Source organism: Salvelinus alpinus, chromosome 10, assembly GCF_045679555.1.
Source record: "Salvelinus alpinus chromosome 10, SLU_Salpinus.1, whole genome shotgun sequence".
NCBI lineage: Eukaryota > Metazoa > Chordata > Actinopteri > Salmoniformes > Salmonidae > Salvelinus > Salvelinus alpinus.
In genome coordinates this window covers 21,003,251-21,030,256 of record NC_092095.1, presented here as the reverse complement: position 1 = coordinate 21,030,256, position 27,006 = coordinate 21,003,251, and the positions used below count along the sequence as shown (strand labels likewise).

General features: G+C 43.0%; 1 protein-coding gene and 1 long non-coding RNA gene across 2 annotated transcripts in view; one reads left to right on the top strand and one right to left on the bottom strand.

The window, feature by feature from the left end:
- Positions 1 to 14,224: 14,224 nt before the first annotated feature.
- Positions 14,225 to 16,818, bottom strand: LOC139531720 (uncharacterized). The gene is made up of 2 exons (XR_011666420.1): positions 16,706 to 16,818; positions 14,225 to 14,788 (listed from the first exon to the last, which is right to left on the bottom strand). It is a non-coding gene; the product is annotated as an uncharacterized lncRNA (long non-coding RNA).
- Positions 16,819 to 17,119: 301 nt separating this feature from the next.
- LOC139531713 (carboxypeptidase A6-like) overlaps positions 17,120 to 27,006 on the top strand; it is a 52,156-nt gene continuing 42,269 nt past the window's right edge. Inside the window, exon 1 of the mRNA XM_071328420.1 lies at positions 17,120 to 17,248. Coding sequence (XP_071184521.1) covers positions 17,133 to 17,248 — 116 coding nt within the window. The 5' untranslated portion in view covers positions 17,120 to 17,132. The remainder of the gene's footprint in view (positions 17,249 to 27,006) is intronic.

Sequence of the window (27,006 nt, the reverse complement as noted above, 5' to 3'; positions counted from 1 at the left end):
CTGAAGGAGACAAAATCTTTGGGGGTGGTATGTAAGTTAAAACTCGAGGTACACTACCCTCTAGTGGTCATATATATAATATCAGTTACTGTAATACAATGACTTGAGTTCACAACATTGTTATTACATTGATTTATAACAATCACTCAATCAATCATGTTTTGGATACTTTTCTTGACGACAGTCAAATTTACAACTGAAGTCCACAAACTGCCGTTCAAGTATTCTTCTTGGAGCTGAACACAAAACACTATCTTCGTGTTTTGCTCTCCAGGCTGTATCACAACCTGCAGTGATTGGGAGTCCCATAGGGCGGCACACAATTGGCCCAGCGTCATCCAGGTTTGGCCGGTGTGGGCCGTCGTTGTAAATATGAATTTGTTCTTAACTGACTTCAAATCGTTCAAATCATTACATTACTTTTCATGGTTGTACTGCTTTCAATAATTATCTTAAAGACCAGTTCAACTCTTCTGTGTGTAAGCTTTTATTCATTAACATATATGCAGTGCTTGAGTACTGGAACCACATATTGTTCTACTGCTTGAGCTCCTGTTCCTCTTATAGAATATTAGCTCAAAAGTATTGTGGAGCTACTGCGCCTAAATGTAAACACTACCGGCACCCAAAATGAGTACTGGAACCAATTTCAGTCCAAGTCAAGCACGGTCTATATCAGGGCTCTCCAACCCTGTTCCTGGAGAGCGACCCTCCTGTAGGTTTTCACTCCAACCCCAGTTGTAAATAACCTAATTTATCTTATCAACCAACCCTGGTCTATATGCCCAATTTACAATGTCCAAAGATTATACTATCTTTGTTCTACCACCAAAGGAAGCAACTGCTATTTTAGTAAATGTAGTGCCTTCTCATCATGACATGGCAAGAATGGCAAGATAGGGTAGTGATCAGTATCAGGGCTTGAACAACAAAAGGACTCTACACCCTTTTCTTCAGGTGAGGGCCTGTATGTGAGAAGGCATATGATTCTCAATTTGACTATATTCACTGATATCTAACCCAGGCATGTACTAACATATTAGGGTCTGAAGAGCATCCACAGGGCACTGGTGACAGATTGAGATTATACGAATGCCAATGCAGGTCAATTGCAGAATCCAGGCAGTTCATTGCCCATGACTTTGCACTCTAGTTAGCATCTAGAGTATTAATCATGTATTGGTGCTGCTGGTGACTTGCTATTGCCAGAAAGTGCCATTAGTGGCACTGAAGATGTGATGCCCCTTATACCATTCACACTCAATACATTTTGGGCCAAGCACAACAGAACTCCATCACGCATCACTTAGATTGGCCTCGGATCTGTAACCTGATACCCATTTATCAGACTAATCACACCTTCAGATCAGGACAAACATGTGGGTTGTTAAAGGAATTACCCACAGTAACATACAGAAGTTCTCTGAGAGGACTCTAAAAGGTTGAGGATATGTAATACTTTAGAAACATCAAATTAATAAAGACTGACAGAAAAAGCAAAACTCAAGATTTCAATTATATCAAAGTACCTTTGAAAGGATAGCAACACCACATTTCCGTCTCAGAGGGTGCTACAGCTTTTTAACATACACTACCATTCAAATGTTTGGGGTCACTTAGAAATGTCCCTGTTTTTGAAAGAAAAGCAAATTTTTTGTCCATTAAAATAACATAAAATTGATCATAAATACAGTGTAGACATTGTTAATGTTGTAAATGACTATTGTAGCTGGAAACTGCAGATTTTTTATGGAATATCTACATAGGCTTACAAAGGCCCATTATCAGCAACCATCACTCCTGTGTTCCAATGGCACGTTGTGTTAGCTAATCTAGTTAGTTTTTCATTTAAAAAAAAGTAGATTAGCCTCAAGTCCTCAACAGGCAACTTCATTAAATAGTATCCACAAAACACCAGTCTCAACGTCAACAGTGAAGAGACGACTCCAGGATGCTGGCCTTCTAGGCAGAGTTACAAAGAAAAAGCCATTTCTCAGACTGGCCAATGTCTCAGACTGGCCAAAATAAAAGATTAAGATGGGTAAAAGAACACAGACACCGGACAGAGGAACTCTGCCTAGAAGGCCAGCATCCCGGAGTCGCCTCTACACTGTTGACGTTGAGACTGGTGTTTTGCGGGTACTATTTGATGAAGCTGCCAGTTGAGGACTTGTGAGGCGTCTGTTTCTCAAACTAGACAATCTAATGTACTTGTCCTCTTGCTCAGTTGTGCACCGGGCCTCCCACTCCTCTTTGTATTCTGGTTAGGGCCAGTTTGTGCTGTTCTGTGAAGCGAGTAGTACACAGTGTTGTACGATATCTTCAGTTTCTTGGCAATTTCTCACATGGAATAGCCTTAATTTCTCAGAACAAGAATAGACTGATGAGTTTCAGGAGAAAGTGCTTTGTTTCTGGCCATTTGGAGCCTGTAATCGAACCCACAAATGCTGAAGCTCCAGATACTCAACTAGTCTAAAGAAGGCCAGTTGTAATGCTTCTTTAATCAGCAAAACAGTTTTCAGCTGTGCTAACATAATTGCAAAAGGGTTTTCTAATGATCAATTAGCCTTTTAAAATGATAATCTTGAATTAGCTAACACAAAGTGCTATTGGAACACAGGAGTGATGGTTGCTGATAATGGGCCTCTGTATGCCTATGTATATATTCCATAAAAAAACTGCCGCTTCAAGCTACAATAGTAATTTACAACATTAACAATGTCTACACTGTATTTCTGATCAATTTGATGTTATTTTAATGGACAAAAAATGTGCTTTTCTTTAAAAAACAAAGACATTTCTAAGTGACCCCAAACTTTTCAGCGGTAGTGTACATTGGAAATACAAAATTGTTTTGTGACCCACCTACACCTGCAGTGTAATACAATATCTGTGGTAAGTTCCAATCCTGTTGTTGTGGAAAATTAGATCCAAAGATTAAGAGACTATTTAATGATATAATAGAAACATCTTTAATACAAGCAGCTGCATGGGAGATCCACCTCTGATTTCACAGGGAAGAACTCAGAGTAAATGTTACATGTCTCTTATATAGTGGGAGGTAATAATACAATCATATTGTTACACAACAGTTATTTTATACAAGCAACAGTTCCAGAACACAATGGCCTTGTGTTAGGGCACAGACATAACATGAGTCTATGCAAGGCATAACGTCACAGTCCAACACAGAACATATCACGTGAGAAGTTACATCAGCTCACCCCAAATTCTGTCACCACAATTCCCCCTTTGATGCCATGAAAACCATAGGCATCACCATACATTATATATCTGAGCTGTTGTCAGACTGAATTGAAAACATTCTGGTTTCTGGGAAATTTGCATTTTACCCAGAAAGGGGTGGTCTGAATGGAACTCCTAAAAGGTAATTTAATCATAACAATCTGGGGAAATAGGGATGGGGATGGGGACATTTCGATGGCAGAAGGCACTATCATCTCCAATAGGGCAAAATGGATCCCCAATAAAGGGCGAACCAGTGGCGAGATCTGTCAGGTCATAAAAGTGTACTTCTGATGGGGAGGAGATACTGCTGTTTCACACAATCTCCTCACCAAGGCCATCAGGCATGAGAACAGGCAGAATGAGAATGATAGCGCAAGGACTCCAACCACGGCTAGGAAACCTTGCAACACGAGAGATCCAATGTTTCCCAGGCTAGTTTTCACCCATGCAAATAGATCCCAACCCCACTTGTTATCTCGCTTGTTTACAGTAGCTACCACCTGTCTGATAGTGGTAACAGACTCAGCAACCCCAATGGTGGAATCTGAAATGTAAGTACAACATTTAGCAACCCCCCCCCCCCCCCTCCCTATTCGCTAGGAGAATATCCAAAGCCAATCTAGTTTGCAGTGGTGTAAAGTATATAGGTAAAAATACTTTAAAGTACTACTTAAATCGTTTTTGGGGGTATATGTACTTTAATTTACTATTCATATTTTTGACTACTTTTACCTTTACTTCACTACATTCTGAAAGAAAATTATGTACTTTTTACTCATTTTCCCTGACACCCAAAAGTACTTGTTACATTTTGAATGCTTAGCAGGACAGGAAAATGGTCTAATTCACACACATCAAGAGAACATCCCTGGTTGTCCCTACTGCCTCTGATCTGGCGGACTCAGTAAGCACATGCTTCATTTCTAAATTATGTCTGAGAGTTGGAGTGTGCCCCTGGCTATCCATAAATAACTAAAAACTAGAAAATGTGGTTGTGTGCTTTGCTTAATATAAGGAATTCAAAATGATTTATATTTTTCATTTTACTTTTGATACTTATTAAGTACATTTTAGCAATTACATGCTTTTAGACCTTTACTCAATTAGTATTTTACTGGGTGACTTTCCCTTTTACTTGAGTCATTTTCTATTAACATATCTTTACTTTTACTCAAGTATGACAATTGGGTACTTTTCCCACCACTGCTAGTTTGTAAGACCATGGTACGTGTAGCTACGAGTTCAGCAGTTAATGCTTCTAAAGCAGTGGCAGTAGCATTCCCCATTCTTTCTACTTCATTGGCTAGTTCTTGAATGGAATCAAGCACACTGTGTTTGGTGTTGTGTGGTATAGCTACCATTGCAGGATGAATCATTCTCAGAATGGTGGTAGGAGTTCGGAACATGTTGTTCTTGACAACATCACACCAACCCTGGGCGAGCTAACCTCAACCACATCTATTTTTGTATTCATCATCCCAATGTCAGCGTAGACAGACCTCTTCCCTCACACATCCCACTCACTAACCTCATATTAAGTTTCTAAATCACACACAATACGAGACCGTGGGACTGTGGTTGTGGGTAACAGCCATGAAAAGCAACCGTGAGGTACCTTTGAGTTCAGCATCTGACACTTTTTTAAACTATCTTCAGTCTTTTATGCTGCCCTTTCATATTTTTAGCACCAGTAACAGACACACTGGTTTCTATTAACAGATGTCTTCTTCACAGAGAGCTTTAATTGTGTGTGTGCAGATGGAAGGCTGTGGATGGCAGATGTTCATTTTCTGTCAAATGCAGCTCTGTCATCTTTCCCCATAGGCTGTGGTGTTATGTAGGCCTATCCCCTACATCTCTATATCCAGGATCAGGGTGGGACCTCTTCGCTAACCACAGAGTGAATCTCTGGATCTAGTCTAGTGTGTTTCCCATCAACGCTGATGTCCCTAATGTCTAGAGAATATTCAGCCGCTTAGCTAGGCCAACTGTGGTAGGACACCGCTCGGGCCTAGTGGATGTTTCCCGGCCCTGTCATCTTTCCCATTCAGAATGGCCAGTGCTACCTGGAACTTGCCTGCCAAGGAAGTCATCTCCATCTGCTTCTCCTCCTCCATCCTGTAGTGAAGTAGACGGAGAACAGCAAGAAGAGTGTTCCAATCAGCGCTGGTACCATGTCAGTAGTCGTGGAAACCGAAAGCAGCGGCATGCTGCTAAGCGGATGGGAGTGACTGCAAGAGGTTTGGAGCAGATTGACATAAGGAACAGCTTCGCTGCACTGGTGCCTGATCTACCTGCGCTTTCATTGCTGGGACTGCCTGTGTCTGTGATGGCGATGCTAACTCCAACTATGCTTCGTCGTCGAGTTTCGGCTCCTTTCCCTCTCTCTGGGCGTACGCTATCCTGCTTCTCGTGGACCTGTGGAAGGTTCAACAAATTGTGTGAGGGGTAAGAATGGGTAGATTTCTCTATTCCCTTCTCCGGCCATTGTATTGGACAGTTCAATGGTGAGAAATGTCTCAGTCCCTGGAGCAATTTTTTTTTGTGCTATCCAGGAGCATGAGTACAGGACATCAATAAGCTGCTCCCAAACATTTGAAACGTTTTAAACCAGCATCAGGAAATTGAGTTTATCATAGTTAATGTGGTATTCAATGACATTACGTGGGGCAGCTCAGAACAGCTGAAGATAGATTTTAAAGAACTGACTGGGTCACTACTCGACACCAACAAACGCCCTATAATATCTGGCCCTCTGCCCTCCCTACATCGTGGCATTGAATGGTTCAGCAGACTTTTAGCCCTCCATAACTGGCTACGAGACTATTGCAGCTCTTTGAGTGTAACATTTATTGACAATGTTGATACTTTCTGGAAATAAAGCTAGTATTATAAGGAGGATGGGATCCACAACATTATAAGTCTGTGTTTTTTCCCCACCTGGACAAAAGGAAAACCTATGTGAGAATGCTGTTCATTGACTACAGCTCAGCGTTCAACACCATAGTACCCACAAAGCTAAGGACCCTGGGACTAAACGGCTCCCTCTGCAACTGGATCCTGGACTTCTCGACGGGCCACCCCAGCTGGTAAGGGTAGGCAACAACACATCTGCCACGCTGATCCTCATCACTGGGGCCCCTCAGGGGTGCGTGCTCAGTCTCCTCCTGTACTCCTTGTTCACCCACGACTGTGTGGCCAAGCACGACTCCAACACCATGATTAAGTTTGCTGACGAAACAACAGTGGTAGGCCTGACCACCGACAACGATGAAACAGCCAATAGGGAGGAGGTCAGAGACCTGGCAGTGTGGTGCCAGGACAACAACCTCTCCCACAATGTGAGCAAGACAAAGGAGCTGATCGTGGACTATAGGAAAAGGAGGGCCGAACAGGACCCAATTAACATCAACGGGGCTGAAGTGGAGCGGGTCGAGAGTTTCAAGTTCCTTGGTGTCCTCATCACCAACGCACTATCATGGTCCAAACACACCAAGACAGTTGTGAAGAGGGCACGACAACACCTTTACCCCCCCAGGAGACTGAAAAGATTTGGCATGGGTCCCCAGATCCTCAAAAAGTCCTACAGCTGCACCATCGACAGCATCCTAACCGGTTGCAACACCGCCTGGTATGGCAACTGCTCGGCATCTGACCGTAAGGCGCTACAGAACGTAGTGCATACGGCACAGTACATCACTAGGGCCAAGCTTCCTGACATCCAGGACCTATATACTAGACGGTGTCAGAGGAAGGCCCCAAAATTTGTCAAAGACTCCACTCACCCAAGTCATAGACTGTTCTCTTTGCTACCACACAGCAAGCGGTACCGGAGGGCCAGGTCTAGGACCAAAAGGCTCCCCCCTTTGTTTTTACACTGCTGCTACTCGCTGTTCATTATCTATGCATAGTCACTTTACAAATTACCTTGATTAATCTGTACCCCTACACATTGACACGGTACCGGTACCCCCTGTATATACCCTGGTTATTGTTATGTCATTTTCTTGTGTCTGTTTTTTAAATTTGTATTTTTTTTTTTTACCTTAGTTTATTTAGTAAATGTTTTCTTAACTCTATTTCTTGAACTGCATTGTTGGTTAAAAGCTTGTAAGAATAACATTTGATTTGATTTGAGACAATGATTTGAGACAATGACTGACCCAAGCTCAGCTCATTTAATCCCTACCATTGTGTCGCTGAGTTGTCATAATGCTTCAGCAAATGTACATTATCCCAGGGGCGCTGGAAGACACAATGTAAGTAACCTACTTTCTGTCCCTCTTACTGCCCTGAATGCCTCTGCTGATCCTACAGCTATTGAATGCAGTAATCATGTGCCTATGAACCAGAGTTACAGTGCCTTCTGAGAGTATTCAGACCCCTTGACTTTTTCCACATTTTGTTAGGTTACAGCCTTATTCTAAAATAGTTTTTTTCCCTCATCAATCTACACAAAATACCCCATAATGACAAAGCAAAAACATTTTTTTTGAAAATGTTGCTAATTTATTACAAATAAAAAACAGAAACATCACATTTACATAAGTACTCAGACCCCTTACTCAGTACTTTGTTGAAGTACCTTTGGCAGCAATTACAGCCTTGAGTCTTTTTGGGTAGAACACTACAAGCTTGGCACACCTGTATTTGGGGAGTTTCTCCCATTCTTCTCTGCAGATCACCTCAAGCTATGTCAGGTTGGGTGGGGAGCATTGCTGCACATCTATTTTCAGGTCTCTCCAGAGATATTAGATTGGGTTCAAGTCTGGCCTCTGGCTGAGGCCACTCAAGGATATTCAGAGACTTGTCCCGAAGCCATTCCTGCGTTGTCTTGGCTGTGTGCTTAAGGTCGTTGTCCTGTTGGAAGGTAAACCTTCGCTCTGGAGCAGGTTTTCATCAAGGATCTCTCTGTATTTTGCGCCGTTCATCTTTGATCCTGACTAGTCTCCCAGTCCCTGCCACTGAAAGATACCCACACAGCATGATGCAGCCACCACCATGCTTCACCGTAGGGATGGTGCCAGGTTTCCTCCAGACGTGACGCTTGGCATTCAGGCCAAAGAGTTCAATCTTGGTTTCATCAGACCAGAGAATCTTGTTTCTCATGGTCTGAGAGTCTTTAGGTGCCTTTTGGCAAACCCCGAGTGGGCTGTCATGTGCCTTTTACTGAGGAGTGCCTTCCGTTTGGCCACTACCATAAAGGCCTGATTGGTGGAGTGCTGCAGAGATGGTTGTCCTTTTGGAAGGTTCTCCCATCTCCACAGAGGAACTCTGGAGCTCAGAGTGACCATCGAGTTCTCCCTGACCAAGGCCCTTCTCCCCCGATTGCTCTGTTTGGCCGGGCAGCCAAATCTAGGAAGAGTCTTGGTGGTTCCAAACTTCTTCCATTTAAGAGTGATGGAAGCCACTGTGTTCTTGGGGACCTTCAATGCTGCAGACCTTTTTTGTTACCCTTCCACAGATCTGTGCCTCGACACAATCATGTCTCAGAGCTCAGCGGACAATTCCTTCGAACTCATGGCTTAGTTTTTGCTCTGACATGCACTGTCAACTGTGGGACCTTATATAGACAGGTGTGTGCCTTTCCAAATCATGTCCAATCAATTGAATTTACCACAGGTGGACTCCAATCAACTTGTAGAAACATCTCAAGGATGATCGATGGAAACAGGATGAACCTGAGCTCCATCTCAAGTCAGTCAACCTACCAGGGTAGTTACAAACAGCACAGGAATGAAATCATCAACATGTATTGATCACAGCTTTACTAATGCTGCAGAAATGTCCTTGATAGCAGTATCCAAATCCATTGGATGTAGTGATCACAATATAGTAGCCATATCTAGGAAAACTAAAGTTCCAAATGCTGGGCCTAATATAGAGGTCATACAATAGGTTTTGTAGTGATTCCTATGTAAATAATATTTATTGGTCTGTGGTGTGTAATGAGAAACAACCAGACGCTGCACTTGACACATTTATGAAATTGCTTATCCCAGGTACTAATAAGCATGCACCCATTAAGAAAATGACTGTTAAAATGGTTAAATCCCCATGGATTGATGAGGGGTGGCAGGTAATCTAGTGGTTAGAGCATTGGATTTGTAACCGAAAGGTTGCAAGATCAAATCCCTGAGCTGACAAGGTAAAAATATGTTGTTCTGCCCCTGAGCAAGGTAGTTAACGCACTATTCCTAGGCCGTCATTGAAAATAATCATTTGTTCTTAACTGACTTGCCTAGTAAAATGAAAAATTGTATGGTTAAAAGGAATGAGGTAAAATAAATGACAGATAAGTCTGGCTGCACAAGCAATTGGCAAACATACTACAAATTGAGAAATCATGTGACTAAATTGAATAAAAAGAAGAAACAAATACAAATTATATAAAGAAGCATAGTAAAAAGTTTGGTCACCTTAAATGAAATCTTGACCAAAAGGCAAACTCTGCTCTATCATTCATTGAATCAAAAAAATTGTGTTTCACCAGATACAATGCTATTTTACAGTAAACAAATTGACAACAGACTATCAGCATGCTTATAGGAAAGGACATTCAACAAGCACAGCACTTACACAAATGACTGATAATTGGCTGAGAGAAATTGATGACAAAAATATTATGGGGGATGTTTTGTTAGACTTCAGTGTGGCTTTTGACATTATAGATCAAAGTCTGCTGCTGGAAAAACATATGTGTTATGGCTTTACACCCCCTGTTACATTGTGGATAAAGAGTTACCTGTCTAACAGAACACAGAGGGTGTTCTTTAATGGAAGCCTATCCAAAATAATTCAGGTAGAATCAGCAATTCCCCAGGGCAGCTGTCTAGGCCCCTTACTTTTTAAAATCTTTACGAACAACACGCCACTGGCGTTGAGTAAAGCCAGCGTGTCTAAGTATGCGGATGACTCAACACTTCACGTCAGCTACTACAGCAACTGAAATGAATGCAACACTTAACAAAGAGCTGCAGTTAGTTTCAGAATGGGTGGCAAGGAATAAGTTAGTCCTAAATATAAAATAAAACTAAAAGCATTGTATTTGGGACAAATCATTCACTAAACTCTAAACCTCAACTAAATCTTGTCATGAGTAATGTGGAAATTGAGCAAACTGAGATTACTAAACTGCTTGGAGTAACCCTGGATTGTAAACTGTCATGGTCAAAACATATTGATACAACAGTAGCCAAGATGGGGAGGAGTCTGTCCATAATAAAGCTCAGCTCTGCCTTCTTAACAGCACTATCAACAAGGCAGGTCCTACAGGCCCTAGTGTTATTGCACCTGGCGTGCTGTTCAGTCGTGTAGTTAGGTGCCAGAAAGAGGGATTTAGGAAAATTGCAATTGGCTCAGAACAGGGCAGCATGGCTGGCCCTCAGATGTACACAGAGAGCCAACATTAATAATATGCATGTCAATCTCTCCTGGCTCAAAGTGGAGGAAAGATTGACTTCATCACTACTTGTATGTGTGAGAGGTATGTTGAATGCCCCAAGCTGTCTGTTTGAACTACTGGCACACAGCTCAGACACCCATGCATACCCCACAAGACATGCCACCAGAGGTCTCTTCACAGTCCCCAAGTCCAGAACAGACTATGGGAGGCGCACAGTACTACATAGAGCCATGGCTACATGCAACTCTATTCCACATCAAGTACCTCATGCAAGCAGTAAAATTATATTTAAAACACAGATAAAAATACACCTTATGGAACAATGGGGACTGTGAAGCAACACAAACATAGGCACAGACACATGCATATAAACACACGATAACATACGCACTATACACACATACACATGAATTTTGTGTTGTACAGTTGATATGTGGTAGTGGAGTAGGGGCCTGAGGGCACACACTTAATGTGTTGTGAAATCTGTTGTGAATGTTTTGTAATGTTCTTAAAATTGTATAACCGCCTTAATTTTTCTAGACCCCAGGAAGAGTAGCTGCAGATTTCGCAGCAACTAGTGGGGATCCATAATAAATCCCTTTGAAACCCAGAGTAATGACATTGCTGAATTTATATTAGATTGCGTTGCATTTAGGAGTGACTTGCTTCTAGGGCTCCCGAGATGCACAGCGGTCAAAGGCACTGCATCTCAGTGCAAGAGGCATCACTACAGTCCCTGGTTTGAATCCAGGCTGTATCACATCTGGTTGTGATTGGGAGTCCCATAGGGTGGTGCACAATTGGCCAGCGTCGTCCGGGTTTGGCCGGGGTAGGCCGTAATTTTAAATAAGAATTTGTTCTTAACTGACTTGACTAGTTAAATAAAGGTTAAATAAAACAAAGAACTCCTCCTTCAATAATGACCGTGACAGATTTTTTTCTGGCCCCCCCTCTAGATCCACAATCCCTGCTCTCACACACACACACACACACACACACACACACACACACACACACACACACCAAACCCTCCCCCTAAAAGGTCAAAGGTTGTAGATGTGCACTCACAGTCCAGCTCAGATGTCATCTCTGACCTAGCAGAGCAACAGGGGGGTTGGACATAAAGAACTGCAGTCACCCCCAGAGCATGGCAGAGTCAGTTTGACCAGATGTTCCCTACAGAGCATAGCAGAGTCAGTCTGACCAGAGGCCCCCTACAGCGCATGCCCACAGCCCCAGGCCAACAGAGACTTATCAAAGAACTCATTCACACCCTCGCTTCCACTCACAACATACTGTTTGCCTGAGAGAGAAAACACAAATTTACTGGCCCCCAGTGCCAGCAGTGACATTTTTAACCATACCAGATAGTATAGACTCGGGCTCTGTGAGAGCCAGAGTGAATGGGTGAATGGGTCCTCCACCTATCCCACAAACCACAGGTAGAGCTAAACTGTATGCCGGAACACTATGTTCCTATGTTTCAAAAGTCACAGCTCAGTTTTATTGCCAGTCTGCTTAGTCCACCAAGCAATGCAGTCTTCATATACGCAACATATTTTAGTCCTCCCACAAACCCAGCACATGACATATACACACTAATATGTAACGCAGGAGTTTATTGAATATGCTACTGTACAGTATGTGTGGCTGTCAAGGTACTCAAAAAACCTTCGGTGGGGGTTTTATGTTATTTTAAAAATGGCTATGGGTATGTCAACGATCCTCTGCATTGACCATATTGGTCTAATAAATGGGCCTGTGAAATTCACCAATGGAGGACGATTTCACTTATGTGTTTTTGATGGACGTCAGTATAATAAACATCAATCTGCCTTTTATATCTGTCCAAACGAACCATTTGACATTTAGATTCAGTGCTTTTGGCAGGATAAAATTATAGCTGTTTCACATGAACGTGCTTTTTCTCTCTGAATGTGGCAGACAGATTTTGTTCAAATAGACCGCTGGCAGATTGACTATTAAATGCAGATGAAATGCAGAGAGCGCTTCACATTGGTGTCAGATGGACTGACTTTCCAATTATGAATGATTGTATGAAAAACAATTACATTTCACAACAAACACACCATTGATCATGTCACGATCGTCTTGATAAGAGAGAGTGGACCAAGGCGCAGCGTGATATGAATACATCTTCTTTTTATTAGACGAAGACGTAACACGAAACAAACACTATACAAACTAACAAAACAACAAACGACCGTGAAGCTACAAACGCAAGTGCACACACAAACTACTTACGTTCAACATAGACATAGACAATTACCCACAAACACATGATGCCCATGGCTGCCTTAAATATGGCTCCCAATCAGAGACAATAAACCACAGCTGTCTCTAATTGAGAACCAATCTAGGCAGCCATCGACATACAAACACCTAGACAAGACATTTCCCCATTAAACCTACAAACCCCTAGACAACCCAAAACACATACTTCCCCATGTCACACCCTGACCTAACTAAAATAATAATGAAAACAAAGATAACTAAGGCCAGGGTGTGACAGATCACATGATAATTGGTTCCAGTTTGGGACCCTGAATACTTGAAGATGGCAGGGGCATCATCTCCAAACGGTCTCTTGTGGGATCACTTTTTTTCCAGCTGTGTAGTGGAAATAGATTTCAGTTGTATCCAAATATAATTTAGAGATACCGTAGGAGAATTTACTAGTACACTAAAATGTATATATACAGACACCAACTTCTGCCACCCATGCACTCACAAAATAATTATTACAGTAGGAAAATGCCTCTGGTAGAGAGCCCATACAGATGTGGGATCTTAATTTGAGCCAGTTTGCTACACCAGGAAAATAATCCTGCAACAGAAAATGTGAATTATTATGTGGACTGTATTTTTTTTTTAAGGATTGATATATTTTTCGTAAGGGAGAATCGAAGTGTGACATTTCAAAATAGAAATTAAAAACTTCAGAAGCCTTCTTAAACCTCAAATACACAAGTTTTTAATTTCTTGAATTGCAGGAAAAATTATCCCGCAACAGAGAGATCAATTTAAGATTATACATCTGTACATGTTCTACTACATGCACAAAGGTTCTCTCCTGCTCTCTCATTCAGCTCACTGTCTGGGCGGGAACCATTCCTGTCTGTGTCTGTTTTGGAGGAATAATGTGTTGTACGGGTGTAAAACAGGTGGCGCAGTGTTTACATAGGAGGGAAGCATGTGAAATATGTGCTGCTGCCATGCAATCACAAAGGGAAAAGCCTGGCAGTTGATTTAGACGTTTAATCACAGCGCTGGGTGATAAGTAGAGGATCAAACGAAGGCACGCCAAGCCTGGAATAACTGGGAGAGCCACCTAGCCTACACAGCGATACACACAGTGATAGATTACTGGTGGAAACAGGCCAAAGGAGTAGCAGCAGGTTGGGATGGATGCCCCAGTCATCAGGTCAGACAGAACTTTATCAATATACTGTACCTTCACTGGGTTGTCTGGAGATTTGATGGGTAGCTGTGAATTTGTGGTAGAATTGAATGCACAAGTATCTAAACCCAGCAAAAAAAGAAATGTCCTCTCACTGTCAACTGCATTTATTTTCAGCAAACTTAACATGTGTAAATATTTGTATGAACATAACAAGATTCAACAACTGAGACATAAACTGAACAAGTTCCACAAACATGTGATTAACAGAAATTGAATAATGTGTCCCTGAACAAAGGGGGGGTCAAAATCAAAAGTAACAGTCAGTATCTGGTGTGGCCATCAGCTGCATTAAGTACGGCAGTGCATCTCCTCCTCATGGACTGCACCAGATTTGCCAGCTCTTGCTGAGATGTTACCCCACTCTTCCACCAAGGCACCTGCAAGTTCCCGGACATTTCTGGTGGGAATGGCCCTAGCCCTCACCCTCCGATCCAACAGGTCCCAGACGTGCTCAATGGGATTGAGATCCGAGCTCTTCGCTGGCCATGGCAGAACACTGACATTCCTGTCTTGCAGGAAATCACACACAGAACGAGCAGTGTGGCTGGGGGCATTGTCATGCTGGAGGGTCATGTCAGGATGAGCCTGCAGGAAGGGTACCACATGAGGGAGGAGGATGTCTTCCCTGTAACGCACAGCATTGAGATTGCCTGCAATGACAACAAATCAAATCAAATGTATTTATAAAGCCCTTCTTACATCAGCTGATGTCACAAAGTGCTGTACAGAAACCCAGCCTAAAACCCCAAACAGCAAGCAATGCAGGTGTAGAAGCACGGTGGCTAGGAAAAACTCCCTAGAAAGGCCAGAACCTAGGAAGAAACCTAGAGAGGAAGCAGGCTATGAGGGGTGGCCAGTCCTCTTCTGGCTGTGCCGGGTGGAGATTATAACAAAACATGGCCAAGATGTTCAAATGTTCATAGATGAACAGCAGGGTCAAATAATAATAATCACAGGGGTTGTCAAGGGTAACAACACCTGCACGGGATCGGTACATCCTAACATCACACCTGCGGGACAGGTACAGGATTGCAACAACAACTGCCCGAGTTACACCAGGAACGCACAATCCCTCCAACAAGCTCAGTCCGATGATGCTGTGACACACCACCCCAGACCATGACGGACCCTCCACCTCCAAATTTTACCCGCTCCAGAGTACAGACCTCGGTGTAACGCTCATTCCTTCGACGATAAACGCGAATCGACCATCACCCCTGGTGAGAAAAAATCGCGACTCGTCAGTGAAGAGCACTTTTTGCCCGTCCTGTCTGGTCCAGCGACGGTGGGTTTGTGCCCATAGGCGACGTTGTTGCCGGTGATGTCTGGTGAGGATCTGCCTTACAACAGGACTACAAGCCCTCAGTCCAGCCTCTCTCAGCCTATTGCGGACAGTCTGAGCACTGATGGACGGATTGTGCGATCCTGGTGTAACTCGGGCAGTTATTGTTGCCATCCTGTACCTGTCCCGCAGGTGTGATGTTCGGATGTACCGATCCTGTGCAGGTGTTGTTACATGTGGTCTGCCACTGCGAGGACGATCAGGTGTCCATCCTGTCTCCCTGTAGCGCTGTCTTAGGCGTCTCACAGTACGGACAGTGCAATTTATTGCCCTGGCCACATCTGCAGTCCTCATGCCTCCTTGCAGCATGCCTAAAGCATGTTCACGCAAATGAGCAGGGACCCTGGGCATCTTTCTTTTGGTGTTTTTCAGTAGAAAGGCCTCTTTAGTGTCCTAAGTTTTCATAACTGTGACCTTAATTGCCTACCGTGTGTAAGCTGTTAGTGTATTAACAACCGTTCCACAAGTGCATGTTCATTAATTGATTATGGTTCATTGAACAAGCATGGGAAACAGTGTTTAAACCCTTCACCACTGAAGATCTGTGAAGTTATATGGATTTGTACGAATTATCTTTGAAAGACAGGGTCCTGAAAAAGGGATGTTTCTTTTTTTGCTGAGTTTAGTATTTCTAGATCTATCAGAGAGTTTGGGGAGACTGCATCTGTTCTCGTCCCTGTTATCTCTACTGTCTGACTTCGATTACCCATAGTCTGTGGCACACTGACTGATTGATTGACTGATTAAATGACACACACCTCTATTGAACTCAGGGCTGGGGACAATTCCATTATTCCATTCCAGTCTGTAATTGAAACCCCACAGATCTGTATGTGGTTCATCTGATAAATCTTCTGGAGTCTAAATGAGGGTCTATTTCAGTGTGCAGCAGCTCAACAAACACTGAGCATACAGAGTGTATTCGTTTTTATTTTCCAAAAATGTTTGTTTTACAGAGTATAGAGAGGACAGATGGAGATTATCTCCTTGAGTGTGCGTTATAAACAAGCAAAAGGATATACGTGCTGTCAAAATAGTTGCATACTAAAACTGATGAACAATTTATATCTAAAATGTAGGCTACAGTCTGTTCTCTAAAGTTTATCCAAAGTCCTCAATAATATTTTTTTGTTAGAGTTAGTTATTCTATGCCAGTCACTCTATTATGCAAGAGGCATATGGTCCTGTTCACGGTGTAAGTAAACGATGCTATTGATTTAAATACCTCGCTTCGGTATTAATTCGCGGTAATCCGGTGCGAGCCCATCGTCTCCCCATATCCAAACGGGACAGGGATCCTGTTACCAACCTCTCTGACACACACCAGGTCACGTGACACAGATCCTGCACATTTAAAAAAGAACGGGATTTATAATTCCCACCAGGGCTTCAAAGAGGTGGATAAATTGCTCCCTGTTGCCAGTTAACCGACTTTCGCACCTCCGCGGCACTTCTGTGCAATTGACAGCGCGCAGAACGCACCAACGACCCATGAGACTCCATCAGCAAACCTGATGACGAGCGGCCCATCCTTATTTTTAACCCTCAGTTTCTATTCTTATACTGTACGAAGTTGATCGAAGCCTGCAGAGAAATCATCTTCGAGGGCGAGAAGTGGGGCTGTCCTCTGTCGTTATTAATATTCGCTCAGGATGGCAGTGGACTTCAGATGCGCAGTTCACGGCTCAGTCTTTTGGGGCTGTGTGATTATCCTCAGTAACGTGCTATGTCCCATTGATGCGTACCTCTATAACAACCGCTATGCAGGGTAAGTGAAGATTCTCATTCATTCCTTGTGACTGTGTTAGTAAATTGAGTCCTAAGAGCTCTCATTCATGTTGAAGACTTGAAGTTGAACCCCTATGAAGTAAAATAGAAGGATGAAAACATACAAGGAATGATCTGTATCTTAAGTACTGTAGGCCTCCTGGAACCAAACTATCTCACTATCAAAATGGTTTATCACTTCCTCTCATCTCCTGTTGAAAAGAGATGGATTGTTCAAAGCAACTGTATGACCAACATGTTTTTTCTCTCATATTGCCTGCTGGAGAACTATTCCCTGCTGGAGACATAACATATTGTGTCTACTTAGTTGTGTGTTCAAGACATATGGGACTAAAACAATTTCTGTGAAAAGATGCCCCAACTGAGAGTTGATAGCAGACAGATAAGGCGAACTGGGACATTGAGAAACAGTAATATTTTGGGACAGAGATCCTCAGCAGAGAACCTGGCTGTGTTGATGTCCTGTCAGGGGGCATGTGGCACACAAAGGGACACTTTGGGGCAGGTTTTGGGCACCCCTGGGGCACCTTGGGTCAGGGAAAAAAGGGACCGTTTTGGGGTACACTCAGTCGGTTTGAGTGCTCTGCTATAGGCATGATTTTGGGGAACTTTTAGTGTAATTTTTGGGGCACAGTGGGACCACATCCTGCACTCCCCTGTCTTCCGCACCCCCAACCCCCCTCTCTCCCCTGCACCCTGGACCTGTTCCAAAGCCCCTGTGCTTCACCCAATCCCCAGCTGCTGAGCACAGACGATCCCCACTTTAACAAGGTAGGAAAGCCAGGGCAAGAAAACAACAGTCCCAACATGGACAAGCTCTGTTCTGTTCAGAATACTTTATGGTGGGCATTGTCCCACTTAGTTCAGATTACACAATGAGCCTTTACGCTAAATGACTAAATGTTCTCTATTGTTGTTAAATCTTTGTGATTACTTGAGTTTAGTTTTGGTAATTATCATAGCTCTTTTGTTGGTGGAGCATGATCTAATACAATACACTTGTCAGATTTCCATATTGTGTGCAGAAGTACTATGTGGCACTATTCCATTCAACAATTGGACACAAAGAGTTGGGTGTATTGAATGTAGGCTTACAGAGTGGAGCGATAACAGAATTTCTCTCAGTATCCAAAAGACTACAGAGAAGTGCCCTCTCTCTGAGTGACCAGGGCTCAGTTAAAAACTTCCTGTGTTAGAGATAGCTGAGTGAACCGTGAGATTGACAGCTTAAAAGAACGCTTTAACTTAGAAAGACAAGTTGCCGGCACTCAACAGGCTTTGAAGACACACTGAGAAGGCAGTGCCAGCGTTTTGACAGAGAATCTATAATCCATGGGGATCGCTATGACAAAGAAAGGATGGGTCAATTTGTGTGATGGTAAAAAAAACTTTTCTGGAGAAGAACTAGACTGCAGCCTTGGTGGATTGTTTTGAATTCTATGGGGTGCACTTTGTCATATGATGCCATTGTAGCTCTAAGAAGTCTAAGAAGTCATTATTTAAAATGCAATTAATAATGTTTTAAAGGGAAACAAAAGAGGAAGTCACTATCTATTGTTTCAGAAACAGAATGCATGAGTTTAGAAAAACTGAAATTAAATAATGTATTTGAAGTTGCATGATTTACACAGTTTCCAAGTTCGGGATGGAAAGTAATTTGCCCTCGATAAAGGGCCTTTAAGTCCTTGCTCTAACATGAGAGGCATTGAGACTGCCTGTTGCCTTGGGGCCAGGCTGTTGGTGGCATTTATTGTGGTCGCTGGAGTGGGGTGTGATGCCCCTTTGTTCCCTCTCTCTCTCCCTCTCTCATATCCCTATAAGCGGCCCGGGGCCACCTTTGTTTAGGGGGGGGACACAACATCCCATGTCACAGTGTGAAAGACGGGGTTGAAAAGGGAAAACGTGATAGGGAAAGGGATAAATAGCGAGGGGGAGAGAGAGTGCTATCGGGAGTGAGATGAAGAAATAGAGAGATGGTGCCATGGAGTGAGAGAAAGGGAGTGATGGAGTACATAGAGAAAGGAAAATAAAATGTTAGAGAGCAATATAAAAAGAGACAGAGGTGGTGTTACTTTTTTATCGCTTTGGTGCAATTCTATGTGGTAGAACTGTTAGTACAAAGTTCAAAAACAGAAAATCAAAAAGGCAGTTGTTTCAAAACTAAGCACATTTTCAATTGACAAAGTACAACACACAAAATCATACAGTCACTTTTTCCACCAAACTTAATCAGTGTTTCATCTAGAAATACTTGTTTCACATTGCAATACATGTTCATAGAGTATAGCGTCATTGCCTTTCACAATGCAATGCTCACATTACCTTTGATATGATTCTCTTCTTTATGAATAGACATTTTACAATTACTTAATCCGACTGCTCTTAATTGATGATCATTTAAACATTTGGTAAACCTATAGATTTAACATGTAAACTGATTTGTCTACAACTGATTTTGAGAACTACATAATGAACATGTACGGTACAAGTCAAACGTTTTGACACACCTACTCTTTATTTTTACTATTTTCTACATTATAGAATAATAGTGAAGACATAAAACTATGAAATAACACATACGGAATCATGTAGTAACCAAAAAAGTGTTAAACAAATCAAAATCTATTTTATATTTGAGATTCTTCAAAGTAGCCACCCTTTGCCTTGATGACTGCTTTGCACATTCTTGGCATTCTCTCAATCAGCTTCATGAGGTAGTCACCTGGAATGCATTTCAATTAACCTCTCTTGGGTACGTGAGACGTTAGCGTCCCACCTCTTCAACAGCCAGTGAAACTGCTGGGCGCCAAATTCAAATACTCATTATAAAAATTCAGAAAACAAAACATATTTTACATAGGTTTAAAGATTAACTTCTTGTGAATCCAACCACTGTGTCAGATTTTAAAAATGCTTTACGGCGAAAGCATACCTTACGATTATTTGAGAACATAGCCCAGCAGACAAATCATTACAAACAGTAACCAGCCAAGTAGAACAGTTACACAAGTCAGAAACAGAGGTAAAATTAATCCCTTACCTTTGATGATCTTCATATGGTTACACAACTGAAAATCCATCGTGGAAGCCAGCCAGGGGCTAATTCAGAAGCTAGCCTGAAAGCTAACCAGTAGCTACTCCGATAGCTAGCCAGAAGCTAATCTGTAGCTGCCCCGAAATTAGCCGGTTTGCTGGCTAGCGTTGGTTTTCAGCTGCCCTCGTGTTGTGGTCATCAGCTATTCCTCTAGCTCGATAATCTACCGGCACTTTTGTGCAACGCGACTCGGACCGGAGCATTCCGGGACTTTTCTTCTCTCTCAGTTTCCCCGGATTCCAGCCGCAGGCTCTGGTCACTTGCACCTTGACTTCGCAGCTAGCTAGCTGCAAACCGTGTGACGATTGGCTTACGTCGACCCCGGAGCATACTCAAATCATCCTGGAGCTAGCCAGCTGAGGAGTTCCATCACCATCCGGACACGTTTCTTTTGTTGCTGCTGCAGATACGGAACCCCACCGGGCCTTCACGTCTGACTGCCGACGTTATCTGCCCGAGGGATTTATCCAACTGGCACCTCCGTCCCGACGTTACCTGAACGCTCACCTGAGGCCCGCTAATCGTTAGCTGTCTTATCGGCTGCTACCTGAATAAGCATACCGGACAACTATTATTTATTTTTATTTTTATTTTTTATTTATTTTTTTTCTCCTTGGGTCACTATATCTATTCTGCCAATTTGGATTGATCCCCTCTTCCACACGGAACCCCACTACACGGAACCCCACTAACTTACCGACGGAAACGCACGAGGTATCTACAAACAGACCTCCATCCCATGCTGCTACCGAGAGCCACATACCCGGCCAGCTGTCTGGATCGCCACGACCCCAACCAACCTCTACTCACTGGACCCTTACCCCAACCAACCTCTACTCACTGGACCCCCCGATTAAGCATGCCTCTCCTTAATGTAAATATGCCTTGTCCATTGCTGTTCTGGTTAATGTTTATTGGCTTATTTCACTGTAGAGATTCTAGCCCTGTTCACTATACCATATCCAACCTCTCAGTTCCACCACCCACATATGCGATGACATCACCTGGTTTCAATGATGTTTCTAGAGACAATATCTCTCTCATCATCACTCAATACCTAGGTCTACCTCCACTGTATTCACATCCTACCATACCTTTGTCTGTACATTATTCCTTTAAACTATTTTATCGCCCCCAGAAACCTCCTCTTACTCTCTGCTCCAGTAGCTCTAGGCGACCAATTCTCATAGCTTTTAGCCGTACCCTTATCCTACTCCTCCTCTGTTCCTCTGGTGATGTAGAGGTGAATCCAGGCCCTGCAGTACCTGGCTCCACTCCTATTCCCCAGGCGCTCTCTTTTGATGACTTCTGTAACCGTAATAGCCTTGGCTTCATGCATGTTAACATTAGAAGCCTCCTCCCTAAGTTTGTTTTGTTCACTGCTTTAGCACACTCTGCCAACCCGGATGTTTTAGCCGTGTCTGAATCCTGGCTTAGAAAGACCACCAAAAACTCAGATATTTTCATCCCCAATTACAAGATTTTCAGACAAGATAGAACGGCCAAAGGGGGCGGTGTTGCAATCTACTGCAAAGACTGCCTGCAGAGTTCTGTCTTACTATCCAGGTCTGTTCCCAAACAATTTGAACTTCTACTTTTAAAAATCCACCTCTCTAAAAACAAGTCTCTCACCGTTGCCGCCTGCTATAGACCACCCTCTGCCCCCAGCTGTGCTCTGGACACTATATGTGAACTGATTGCCCCCCATCTATCTTCAGAGTTCGTGCTGCTAGGCGACCTAAATTTGAACATGCTCAAAACCCCAGCCACCCTACAATCTAAGCTTGATGCCCTCAATCTCACACAAATTATCAATGAACCTACCAGGTACCACCCCAATTCCGTAAACTCGGGTACCCTCATAGATATCATCCTAACAAACTTGCCCTCCAAATACACCTCTGCTGTTTTCAACCAAGATCTCAGCGATCACTGCCTCATTGCCTGTATCCGTAATGGGTCAGCGGTCAAACGACCTCCACTCATCACTGTCAAACGCTCCCTGAAACACTTCAGCGAGCAGGCCTTTCTAATCGACCTGGCCGGGGTATCCTGGAAGGATATCGATCTCATCCCGTCAGTAGAGGATGCCTGGTCATTTTTTAAAAATGCCTTCCTCACCATCTTGAATAAGCATGCCCCATTCAAGAAATTTAGAACCAGGAACAGATATAGCCCTTGGTTCTCTCCTGACCTGACTGCCCTTAACCAACAGAAAAACATCCTATGGCGTTCTGCATTAGCATCGAACAGCCCCCGTGATATGCAACTTTTCAGGGAAGCCAGAAACCAATATACACAGGCAGTTAGAACAGCCAAGGCTAGCTTTTTCAAGCAGAAATTTGCTTCCTGCAACACAAATTCAAAAAAGTTCTGGGACACCGTAAAGTCCATGGAGAATAAGAACACCTCCTCCCAGCTTCCAACCGCTCTGAAGATAGGAAACACTGTCACCACCGACAAATCCACTATAATTGAGAATTTCAATAAGCATTTTTTCACGGCTGGCCATGCTTTCCATCTGGCTGCCCCTACCCCGGACAACAGCACTGCCCTCCCCTCTGCTACTCGCCCAAGCTTCCCCCATTTCTCTTTCTCCCAAATACAGTCAGCTGATGTCCTAAATGAGCTGCAAAATCTGGACCCTTACAAATCAGCCGGGCTAGATAATCTGGACCCTTTCTTTCTAAAACTATCTGCTGAAATTGTTGCCACCCCTATTACTAGCCTCTTCAACCTCTCTTTCGTGTCGTCCGAGATCCCCAAAGATTGGAAAGCAGCTGCGGTTATCCCCCTCTTCAAAGGGGGGGACACCCTTGACCCTAACTGCTACAGACCTATATCTATCCTACCCTGCCTTTCTAAGGTCTTCGAAAGCCAAGTCAACAAACAGATTACCGACCATTTCGAATCCCACCACACCTTCTCCGCTATGTAATCTGGTTTCAGAGCTGGTCATGGGTGCACCTCAGCCATGCTCAAGGTCATAAACGACATCGTAACCGCCATCGATAGGAAACAATACTGTGCAGCCGTATTCATTGACCTGGCCAAGGCTTTTGACTCTGTCAATCACCACATCCTCATTGGCAGACTCGACAGCCTTGGTTTCTCTAATGATTGCCTCGCCTGGTTCACCAACTACTTCTCTGATCGAGTTCAGTGTGTCAAATCGGAGGGTCTGTTGTCCGGGCCTCTGGCAGTCTCTATGGGGGTGCCACAGGGTTCAATTCTTGGACCGACTCTCTTCTCTGTATACATCAATGATGTCGCTCTTGCTGCTGGTGATTCTCTGATCCACCTCTACGCAGACGACACTATTCTGTATACTTCTGGCCCTTCTTTTGACACTGTGTTAACAACTCTCCAGGCGAGCTTCAATGCCATACAACTCTCCTTCCGTGGCCTCCAACTGCTCTTAAATACAAGTAAAACCAAATGCATGCTCTTCAACCGATCGCTGCCTGCCCCTGCCCGCCTGTCCAACATCACTACTTTGGACGGTTCTGACTTAGAATATGTGGACAACTACAAATACCTAGGTGTCTGGTTAGACTGTAAACTCTCCTTCCAGACTCACATCAAACATCTCCAATCCAAAGTCAAATCTAGAATTGGCTTCCTATTCCGCAACAAAGCATCCTTTACTCATGCTGCCAAACATACCCTTGTAAAACTGACCATCCTACCAATCCTCGACTTCGGTGATGTCATTTACAAAATAGCCTCCAAAACCCTACTCAATAAATTGGATGCAGTCTATCACAGTGCCATCCGTTTTGTCACCAAAGCCCCATATACTACCCACCACTGCGACCTGTACACTCTCGTTGGCTGGCCCTCGCTTCATACTCGTCGCCAAACCCACTGGTTCCAGGTCATCTACAAGACCCTGCTAGGTAAAGTCCCCCCTTATCTCTGCTCGCTGGTCACCATAGCAGCACCTATCTGTAGCACGCGCTCCAGCAGGTATATCTCTCTAGTCACCCCCAAAACCAATTCTTCCTTTGGACGCCTCTCCTTCCAGTTCTCTGCTGCCAATGACTGGAACGAACTACAAAAATCTCTGAAATTGGAAACACCTATCTCCCTCACTAGCTTTAAGCACCAGCTGTCAGAGCAGCTCATAGATTACTGCACCTGTACATAACCCATCTACAATTTAGCCCAAACAACTACCTCTTTACCTACTGTATTTATTTTATTAATTTATTTTGCTCCTTTGCACCCCATTATTTTCTGTCTCTACTTTGCACTTTCTTCCGCTGCAAACCAACCATTCCAGGGTTTTTTTTTAGTTTTATTTTACTTGCTGTGTTGTATTCGGTTCACCTCCATGGCCTTTTATATTTTTATTTATTTATTTTATTTATTTATACATATATTTGTTTGCCTTCACCTCCCTTATCTCACCTCACTTGCTCACATTGTATATAGACTTATTTTTTTTTTCACTGTATTATTGACTATATGTTTGTTTTACTCCATGTGTAACTATGTGTTGTTGTATGTGTCGAACTGCTTTGCTTTATCTTGGCCAGGTCGCAATTGTAAATGAGAACGTGTTCTCAATTTGCCTACCTGGTTAAATAAAGGTTAAATAAATAAATAAAATAAATAAATGGTTGCACTCAGCAGACATTCATTTACTCAATAAATGTTCCTTTTGTTCGATAAAGTCTCTTTATATCCAAAAACCTCCGTTTTGTTTGCGCGTTTTCTTCAGTAATCCACAGGCTCAAACGCAGTCAAAACAGGAAGACAAAAAAAATCCAAATTGTATCCGTAAAGTTCATAGAAACATGTCAAACGATGTTTATATTCAATCCTCAGTTTTTTTTTTGCCTAAATAATCCATAACATTTCAACCGAACAATAACGTTGTCAATTTAAAAGGTAAACAAGAAAGGCACTCTCTCGGTCTTGCGCATGAAAAAGCTCTGTGACACATTAGGGTCCACTCATTCAGACTGCTCTTACTTCCTAATTTTTCAGAATACAAGCCTGAAACAATTTCTAAAGACTGTTGACATCTAGTGGAAGGCATAGAAACTGCAATTTGAGTCCTAAGTCAATGGATACTGTAATGGCATTGAATAGAAAACTACAAAACCAAAAAAGAAACTACTTCCGGAATGGATTTTTCTCAGGTTTTCGCCTGCCAAATCAGTTCTGTTATACTCACAGACACTATTTTAACAGTTTTGGAAACTTTAGAGTGTTTTCTATCCAAATCTACCAGTTATATGCATATCATATCTTCTGGGCCCGAGAAGCAGGCAGTTTAATTTGGGCATGCATTTCATCCAAAATTCCGAATGCTGCCCCCTACCCTAGAGAAGTTAACAGGTGTGCCTTGTTAAAAGTTAATTTGGGGGATTTCTTTCCTTCTTAATGCGTTTGAGCCAATCAGTTGTGTTGTGTCAAGGTAGGGTTGGTATACAGAAGATAGCCCGATTTGGTAAAAGACCAAGTCCAGATTATGGCAAGAACAGCTCAAAAAAGCACAGAGAAACAACAGTCCGTCAATACTTTAAGACATGAAAGTCAGTCAATGCAGAAAAATGTAAGAACTTTGAAAGTTGATGAAACTGGCTCTCATGAGGACCGCCACAGGAAAGGAAGATCCAGAGTTACCTCTGCTGCAGAGGACAAGTTTATTAGAGTTACCAGCCTCAGAAATTGCAGCCCAAATAAATGCTTCACAGAGTTCAAGTAACAGACACATCTCAATGTCTCAGACACATCTCAACCCAACTACCTCATCCCCATATTATTACCTACCCTCTTGCTCTTTTGCACCCCAGTCTCTCTACTTGCACATCATCATCTGCACATCTATCACTCCATTATTAATGGTAAATTGTAATTATTTCGCCTCTATGGCCTATTTATTGCCTACCTCCCTACTCTTCTACATTTGCACACACTGTAAATAGATTTTTCAATTTTTATTTTCTATTGTGTTATTGACTGTACGTTTGTTTATGTGTAACTCTGTGTTGTTTTTGTCGCACTGCTTTGCTTTATCTTGGCCAGATCACAGTTGTAAATGAGAACTTGTTCTCAACTGGCCTACCTGGTTAAATAAAGGTGAAATAAAAAATACAAAAATAAAACAACTGTTCAGAGGAGACTGCGTGAATCAGGCCTTTATGGTTGAATTGCTGCAAAGAAACCACTACTAAAGGACACCAATAATAAGAAGAGACTTGCTTGGGCCAAGAAATACGAGCAATGGACATTAGACCGGTGGAAATCTGTCCTTTGATCTGATGAGTCCAAATTTGAGATTTTTGGTTCCAAACGCCCTGTCTTTGTGAGACACAGAGTAGGTGAACGGATGATCTCCGCATGTGTGGTTCCCATCGTGAAGCATGGAGGAGGAAGTGTGATGGTGTGGCGGTGCTTTGCTGGTGACACTGTCAATGATTTACTTAACCAGTATGGCTACCACAGCATTTTGCAGCGATACGTCATCACATCTGGTTTGCACTTAGTGGGACTATCATTTGTTTTTCAACAGGACAATGACCCAACACACCTCCAGGCTGTGTAAGGGCTATTTGACCAAGAATGAGAGTGATGGAGTGCTGCATGAGATGGCCTGGCCTCCCCAATCACCTGACCTCAACCCAATTGAG